We start from the raw sequence: 9,012 nt of genomic DNA, 5'->3' as shown, positions 1-9,012 counted from the left end.
GCCGGCCTCTCACTGTTGTGGCCTCTCCCGTCGCGGAGCACATGCTCTGGACGCGCAGGCTCAGCGGCCATGGCTCACGGGCCCAGCCGCTCCGCGGCGTGTGGGATCTTCCCGGACTGGGGCACAAACCCGTGTCCCCTGCATCGGCAGGCGGACTCTCAACCACTGCGCCACCAGGGAAGCCCCTATATGTGCTATTTTTAAGATGACCATATAGCATCCCTTTTGCCACCTGTCCCCAAAGAATTTGTAAACAATTGAAAGATAAATATAGAGAAATCAAGTAAACAGAGAACAAAACCTCACCTTTTTTAGAACCAATAAAAACTATAATGGAAGATATGGCTTGGGTGTATGGCATCCATAGGCTTCCTAATATTGGACCTTGGTATTCAACTTCTTGGTGTTAGACATCCAATCACAGGCAGCTCTGGCCATTGCCATCCTCCCCAACCAGAGCATGTCTTCAGAAGAACATGTGCAACACGGCTGACAGCCAAGCAGTTTTCCTCTGTAGAACGGGGAAGACACTTACAAAATCTATTCCTATCCCAACTCACTTGCCTTGCCTCTTCCTTGAGATTGAAAGTCTTGAACTGTGAAACTAGGAGAGGTCCCACCACAAAGAAACATGAAGGAGGGAAAGGAGATTCCCATCCCAACAAGGTGGAATCATTTTTTGCTCAGGAGGATGGGGCTTTATAGGTTCCAAACTAATCCAGCAATAAAAACTGTGTAAATAGAAGTACCGTGTCATAGCTACTGATGAAAGCTATTGGCGTATATTCAAATCCCATCACATAAAAATATAGAATAAGTAACAGGAAAACAGGGGAGACTAGTGTAGAATTCCAATCTTATTGAGATACTGAGACAACCTAAACTTTCCTGAGCTCCGTACTGCTCTCCAGTTCAGTTTCTGTTTCTTGGACATAGATTTAGCCTTGCCTTAGAGCAGACATTGTACCAAGTATGCTAAAAGATTTACTAAAACCACATTAATAAAAACCCAAGCCTGTAAAATAGGATTGAAGGTCAGAAAGATTATTCAAGAATAAACTGCAATAATCTTATTTCACAGTATTTCCTGATACGTATCTATTCAACAAGCTTTACAGATGGACTCACAGCTATATCAAATATGTATTGTGCTTAGAGACATTATTAATCAATTTATCCATACCTTTATTAATTATTCACTTTATTCTTAGATGTCAAGAAAAAGCCAGTTTCTCTTTTTCTAGACATCAAAGACAATTACAGTCTTTGGAGAAATTAAAAGAAGGCATTCTCTTTCCATATAATACATTTATTCTTTAATGGCACATTGGTTACTTGTGGGATGTTTCCTATTCTATGGCTCCTGTAAATGTTCAAATAGGATATCAGGTCCTAGAGGACAGAGACCACAGATTAGATGGTGAAGTGTCCCACATTCAGGAGTGAGTCATTTCAGAATACAAAAGCATTCATCTGTTCACAGTTTTAAGTTTATGCCTTCATTCCCACAGCTGTTTGGCATGTCATTTCCTTCTGAGAAATTACAGGTCAATGGTATTTATTGGAATAGGAAAAGTAAGCAGATTGTAGAGTCAAAAAAACACCGGTTGACTCCCAGTTTTGCCAATAACCTCTGATAGGAGCTCAGACAAAATTTTGAAATTCTTGCGCCTCTCTTTTGAAATTAACGAGGAGAGTGATAGCTGTTGTGCAGGTATTACCAGGCTTGGGTTAAGTTATGCATTTAAAGCACCCAACACAGTGCCTGCCACACCAGAAGTTCTGGGCATATGCTCGTTCCCTTACTTTAGGGCTAAAAAACCCAAAATGCAACATCATGAGAATCAAGACATTTAACAGAAGAATGTAAATAATCTATTTGTGCAAATCCATGTAAATTAGCTATAAGAAATAGAATAAACCCAAACGAAATCCTCATTAACTTTCCAACCTGAAATTTTAAAGGATATTAGCTCACATTTATGTTATTTTTTTAACCACAGAAAAGCACAGTGATATCAATAGCAATTGCTCTATATTTTAGATGATTGATATCATGAAAATATTCTATGTGTGGATTTTTAAATTGTTAATTGACAAATCTTGATTGAATGCCATATTTAAATTAAAATTTCTGAAAAAGCCTCAGGACAGTGGGTGTAATTTTTTTGTCAATCATAAATAAGTATTCTTTTTATCTCAAGATATTCAAAGCACTCTTTTTCATAGTTTAAGGTCCATCTGTCACATGGTTTATTTTATCTTTGATAGTTGATCTGTTGTGTTTTCTAATCCTTCATTAGATGCATAAAAGTGACGTCACCGTGGTGGTGTTTTTCATTATGCCTGCCAAGACAAATAATTTCAACGTGGAAACCCTGAAAGGCCAGGCAGTGCGAAAACAGCTGTGGTAACCTCACATCTTGTACATGTTCTCAAGCAATAGACCTAAAGGGATTTTTTTAAGTGCATGATTTCTGATCTATTTCCTTAACCTGTTTTTTTTTCCATTAAGATTATTATAGCACACATACTACTTGGTTTTCTTCTCTTTGGGCTACTAAATGTCAGATTATGTCATGCCTATAAAACTGTGTTAATATAGAAACATTGGAATGAGCTACCATGGAAGGATAAGGCCTCTATAGCTATTTTAAAGATGGGTTGAATTTAAAACAAAATTTTATTATGGAAATGTTAAAACATATGCCAAAGTAATGAGATTAGTGTAATGCTCCCCTACCTGCCCACAGCCCAGATTCAACAATTATCAGCGTATTCCCGATATTACATCAATACCTCCATCCACTCCCCTTCCCTTCCCCCCACCCTCTCCTGATTATCATCAAGCAAAAATGTTACATTCTCTGCACTGGTCAGGGTGTTCAGCTGCCTCAGCTCTGGAGTTTTTAACTCAGGCTAAACTGGCCAATAGGAAAAGAACAGAAGAGGTGATACAAAAGGGACCTGTAATTTCAAAGTCTGCACTGACAGAACAACAGCCGTGTCATGGCAAAGAAAGACTTAAAATGGTGACATTGTTTAAGTTGTGAATCTTTCTGCTCATGCAGGGACACTGCGCATTCTGTGAAGGAAAAGTTTGGAAAGAAACTGTATGATGCATTATTAAGGTAGGTGCTTGGAACACTGAACACTTCAAACGTTTAGGGCTTCACTATTCAGACTTAACCATTTAGACATTGTATTTATTTTGTTCCAACTATAAAGGAATTAATAGCCTTTGAAGATGTTTTACAGATTTTGTTTCATCCTTCATCTGACAAATATTTGTAAACAGTTTGCACAAATGAGAACATATTTATATATACAGATAGGTTCTAGTTCAATGGAAATCTGATTAAGGGTTAATATGTCAGTCTGAAGCTGAGGGAGATTTCATGAGGTTTTTAAAAATTATTTATTTATTTATGTTTGGCTGCATTGGGTCTTCGTTGCTGAGTCAGGGCTTTCTCTAGTTGCGGCGAGCGGGGGCTACTCTTCTTTGTGGTGCACGGGCTTCTCATTGCGGTGGCTTCTCTTGTTGTGGAGCACGGGCTCTAGGCGCGTGGGCTTCAGTAGTTGCGGCACACGAGCTTAGTTGCTCTGCGGTATGTGGATCTTCCCAGACCAGGGCTCGAACCCGTGTCCCCTGCATTTGCAGGTGGATTCTTAAACACACAGCCACCAGTTAAGTCCTTCATGAGATTTTAAGTCAAAATATATATTGACTTCATGTATATTAAATATATATTTACTTATATATTAGATTAACATATATTTATTAATTAACATATTAATTAATGTTAACGAACACATTTACTTAATAAGTAATATATAGTGTTTAAACAAATAATAAATAAAATATATAAAATGTATAAGTAAAATAAAATCTAAATAAAAAATCAAATTAAAATGTATTATAAAATAATAATATGTACAAAATATATGGATTTTGTTACAATATGAAGAGAAAGCTGTGCTGTCTCCTGATGCATGGTGGCAGTTGTGCATCATTTCTTGTTACTGGTAAAAATATCAACTTATAGGTGGCCAAGTTATGGCCACTGTAGAACACAGTACTTAGGGGTGGGCAAAATACAATGAGAATGTCCTCCTGATCATCAACATGAATGCTTTAAAAATTAATCATCAACATGAATGCTTTAAAAATTAATTTCAATTTTCTTTTATGCTAGCAAAGGTGTTCTTTTAACAAACTTCCTCAAACTTTAGGAATTTGTGAGCTTCATCAGGAACATTTGTTTACTTAACATTTCTTTTTAAATTGCTTGAAACGGTGTCTAACACATAGGAAGCACTCAATTAGTGCCAGCTGTTTTCATTTTTATTATTAAAACTGTTTTCCCCACAGAGGAGAAATTCCTGACATGAACAATATTTTGGATCGAGACGATCTGACAATTATGAAAAGAGCCATCTTTTCAACTCAGGTAATAAAGGAAAAAGTGCCCATCACTTCCCATAGTTGTTAAAGTCCATTTAGATCAATATCTTAATGCATTGGACTGGGCTGATTTGGGAAATTTTTAAACCTGAGAGCTAGAAAAGTCATTCTTAGGTATTTACCTAAATGACACCTTTGTAAGTTCTCTTTCTTCAGTGTATTTTCAGTGCTCCTTCAAAAAAATCTCATGGAACTTGTCTTTGTATCTATTTAAAAAATTCATTTGGAACCAATATGTCCAATTGAAAAACGATGTATATTGCAATGACACCAAAAATACCTCCTAAAGTTTTCAAAAAGCATAGAATTCGGAGTCACTATAGAGAAAAGGTGAATGTTTCTCAGTCGAGTGGAATTATTATTAAAAAGGAAAGATAAATGTGTTAGGCTTGTACGGGAATCTTGTCAATAACAGCGAGGCATCAGAGTACAGCCCCCTAGTGGGAACCAGCAGAGTAGCTCGTCTGGAGTCAAGCTTCCAGGACACTTACTCCAAATAAGTCCCAGGAACGCTCAAGAAGTCTAGGCTTTTCATAGAGTGGCTGCAGGTGGAAAACACAAGTACCGTGTGTTCACAGTATGGGAAGGAAGTTCTTTACCCTGTTATCCTCCTCTTAGTGGCATGAAAGACTTTAGTGGCATCTCAGGCCAGAAGGCATAAAGGCTGGATATCATGTCACCCATGACTTATTGTTGAAATTAGTCACACTTGTTAATTCTTTTCAACAAACTGGCATTTTCTTCTCTCTGTTCCTTCAGCGGCAATCTTTGCCCCCGGTGACGACTCACAACATGATTGATGACTCCACCGATCCCATCCTCAGCACCATTAGAAGGATCGGGCTTTTCAACAGCCGTACAGACAGAGTCAAGGTACAACTAATTGTTTATGTGGGGCACTTCAAAATCATACAGAATAGATTTTTGAGAATTTATTAGAAGCATCCCCTTTTGGTTGTAATGTCTATCAGAAATATTGTAAATATTATTTTGTTTCCTGTCTTGAGCAATTAAAGAATGACTATTTTGGTATCATTCTTAAAAAATGAAGACTATTTATGGCTTTGAGTGGTAATTTAGCTTTCACTTTCATTGTACAATACTGTCAGTAAGCATCAGGAAAAGGCGTCATTTTTAATGAAACACATATAGTCTAAGAATTGCTTTAATTAATGAATCTCTGAGATTAACATGAACTGTCTTTGTTTCTTCTTGATAAAGTTCAACTTAAAAGCAGAGTTATGAGAAGCTTCCAGTTTCAGAGAATGTAGCTAATGATGGTTTTATGTAATTTTCTACTGACCGATTCATTCTTTTGACTCTTGGGTTTCTATGATGACGAGGGACAGGGTTAGGTACATGAATAAGACTTGGTTTCTGCTACCGTGGAGCTTAATCTCTGTGATGTTTACTGAGGGCGTGTCATGTTCTAGGCATGGTGCTAGGCATGGGAGACATGGGTGAACGTGGCAATAGATAATTGCTTATCCTTACTCACTTCCATTCACCAGCATTCAAGATCAAGTTGTCACAAGCTTTTACCAATCTTTTCAAAGGGAAAGGTCTCACTGTCCCTTCTTTCTTTCTCCTTTAGCAGATCGTATGAGTCCCTTCATACTGGCCTCGAGTATAGATTTTGACCCATTCTTACTTCTTTTCCTTCAGATTCTAAGGGTTTTTCTGGGACCTTATTTCCTCCCACATTCTGAGGAAATGTGCCCTGTTTACCCTTCTTCATACTGTAGGCTTACTAGCTCCTTCCCTTGCTGTCTACAAATATTTCTTAAATTTTTCCACATGAAAAAACAAACTTTGCCTTAACCCTGTCTCCTCTTGATGTTTCTAAATGTTTTTCTACTCTTCTCTGCAAAGTTTCTTGGGAAAATATAGTCTATTCTTAAATGTATTTCTCATCCTGCACTCACTCGTTAATGTAGGTATGAGTGGATATAATGGAGACAAATTAAGAACCTACTGCAACAGTACAGGTGAGGGATGCTGAGGGCCTCTTCCAAAGGCCTTATCAGAAATGCTGGAGAGAATGGAATGATGGGAGAAATGGTTGCCTGCAGAACAGACCATACTTCAGTGACCAGTGGACACTGAGAGTGAGAAAGAGGGAGAAGGCAAGGCTTCAGTATGTAACCCATACTTTCTAAAAACAAAGGAAAGGCTTCAAAAGAATTTGGTTTGAGGGTCATGTCGCGAATGGAGTTCAGTTTTTGATAGATTGAGTTATGTGTGAGATATTCAAGTTGAGATGCTTAATACGTACTTAGAAATCATAGGTCTGGGGTTTATAAGGACAGTTGTGAGGGGAGCTATTGGCATGTGGGCAGTAGTGGAGACCAAGGAATGATGACCCTGCCATGCTAGAAGACCAGGTGGAATGAATGAAGAAAAGTGTTGACCCAAGGAAACCTCAAGAGTTAAGAGGGGGACTTCCCTGGTAGCGCAGTGGTTAAGAATCCGCCTGCCAATGCAGGGGACACGAGTTCAATCCCACGTGGTGCGGGGCAACTAAGCCCATGTGCCACAACCACTGAGCCTGCTCTCTAGAGCCTGCGAGCCACAACTACTGAGCCCGCGAGCCACAACTACTGAAGCCCTTGCGCCTAGGGCCTGTGCTCCGCAACAAGAGAAGCCACTGCCATGAGAAGCCCAGGCACCACAACGAAGAGTAGCCCCCGCTCGCTGCAACTAGAGAAAGTCCGCGTGCAGCAACGAAGACCCAAACACAGCCAAAAATAAATAAAATTAAAGAAAAAAGAGTTAAGAGGGGATTAAAAAATGAAAGTTCAGGAAAAGAAAGGGAAATAAATACAGATTGATGTTTATAAAAGTGTGATAACAGTGAGGCAATTTCCTAGGAATGGACGAGTAACTTATTTCCTAAACATATTAAACACTTTCATACCTCTGTGTACTTGCTGATATTACTTTCTCCTTCTGAAATAACCTTATCTCTGTTATTTTAACAATTCTTTTGGGATCCAACCTAAAAGTCTTCTCTTCCTTACACTTTTCCTCAATATACATTTGTCTACTCCAGACAGAACAATTGTTGCCTTACCTGTATTCTCAAGACACTTTCTATCTTCTGCAATTTTAGGAATTACCACATTGAATTCTATATATTTTAATTTATGTGTCCCTTTCGCCAGAGACTGTGGGTTCTTCGAGGCAGTGATCATGTCTCACCTATTTTCTAAGATTTTTTCCTCTGGGAAGCAGACACGGAGACAGGAGTGGATATGAAAACACTTATTGGCAGAAACGCTTGTGAAGGATAAAGAGGTTGAAAGCAAGAACAGGGAGGGAGGTGCAGCCAGACACAAGGAAGAGAGAGCAAAAAGGAAGGATGAGATAGGAAGAGCCTAAGATTGCAGCCCAGTTTTTAAAAAGTCTCAGCCTTATTATCTTTTTTTTTTTGGCAGAAAGAAAAGTCAACTGTAATTAACAAAACACTAGAATTCATAATAATTAGCAACTACACAAAAAATGTACGCACATAACCACACTATATATAGTGACTCATAAAGGGGAAAAGCAATGGTCCAAAACCACCTAATATGGCTTGTCAGTTAATGGAAGGAAACACACACACACACACACACACACACACCCCCCCCCCACATGTGCAGTTTTCAACAGTACAAAGACAGTTTTCAACAAACTACTTTGTAGTTCACTCAAACTACAGCTAACACAATTTCAGAATTATTACACAGTGCTTCCTTTCTTTTTTCTTAAGATTTTTTTTTTTGCTGTGGGTCATTATTAGAGTCTTTATTGAATTTATTACAATATTGCTTCTGCTTTTTATGCTTTGGTTTTTTGGCGGTGAGGCATGCGGGATCGTAGCTCCCCAACCAGGGATTGAACCCTGACCGCCTGCATTGGAAAGCGAAGTATTAACCACTGGACCGCCAGGGAAGTCCCTACAGTGCTTCCTTTCTTAATACTAAAGATTCTTATTTGGGTGTGTGCGTGTTTTGGTTTACTGTTGACTTATTTTAAGTATCTTAGTGTTCTTACATACATTTTCCTTTATTGAACAACCTTTTCTTTGTGCTTCATCTTCATGTGTCCTTTCCACCTACCAGAAGTTTCAGGTTGCAGGCAGATGGGTGCCTTACTCTGTGAACAGTTCAATGCAATGGTTTGAATAGGGATTTCCATTAATAGGGATAGGGATTCCCCAAGTAAAAGTTGCCCATTAAGGGAATCACCCAGTGGGCAGAAATGGGTTGGCGCTAGTACCCATCCCTGCTGGTCTTACAGGCTAGAAGCAGCCGCTGTGATGGATGCACAGGTGAGGCACTTAGGGCCGTCAGTCAAGATCCCCAGGCCAGGATCTCTTGAAGGAAATCCGAGTGGCAAGTTCAGGGCTGCCATACACATCTATAAAGGTGTGTGAAGTCCTTTACGACTGTACTCACACTGCCTGGTTTTAAGTCTCTGCCACTTATTCAATGTGTAAGTTTACTTAATCTACCTGTACCGCAGCCTTCTCTGTAAAGTGGTGATCATATAGCCCCACTCAT

General features: G+C 39.0%; 1 protein-coding gene across 1 annotated transcript in view; it reads left to right on the top strand.

Moving 5' to 3' along the window:
* The window catches only part of GYS2 (glycogen synthase 2), a 57,537-nt gene that overhangs the window by 34,793 nt on the left and 13,732 nt on the right, over nucleotides 1-9,012 (top strand). Inside the window, exons 8-11 of the mRNA XM_024733243.1 lie at nucleotides 2,304-2,410; nucleotides 3,072-3,131; nucleotides 4,373-4,451; nucleotides 5,225-5,338. Of these exons, the coding sequence (XP_024589011.1) occupies nucleotides 2,304-2,410; nucleotides 3,072-3,131; nucleotides 4,373-4,451; nucleotides 5,225-5,338 (360 nt within the window). The remainder of the gene's footprint in view (nucleotides 1-2,303; nucleotides 2,411-3,071; nucleotides 3,132-4,372; nucleotides 4,452-5,224; nucleotides 5,339-9,012) is intronic.

Source organism: Neophocaena asiaeorientalis, unplaced genomic scaffold (genome assembly GCF_003031525.2).
Source record: "Neophocaena asiaeorientalis asiaeorientalis breed wild unplaced genomic scaffold, Neophocaena_asiaeorientalis_V1.1 scaffold150, whole genome shotgun sequence".
In the NCBI taxonomy this organism is placed as follows: domain Eukaryota; kingdom Metazoa; phylum Chordata; class Mammalia; order Artiodactyla; family Phocoenidae; genus Neophocaena; species Neophocaena asiaeorientalis.
This window is presented reverse-complemented; position numbering and strand designations above follow the sequence as displayed.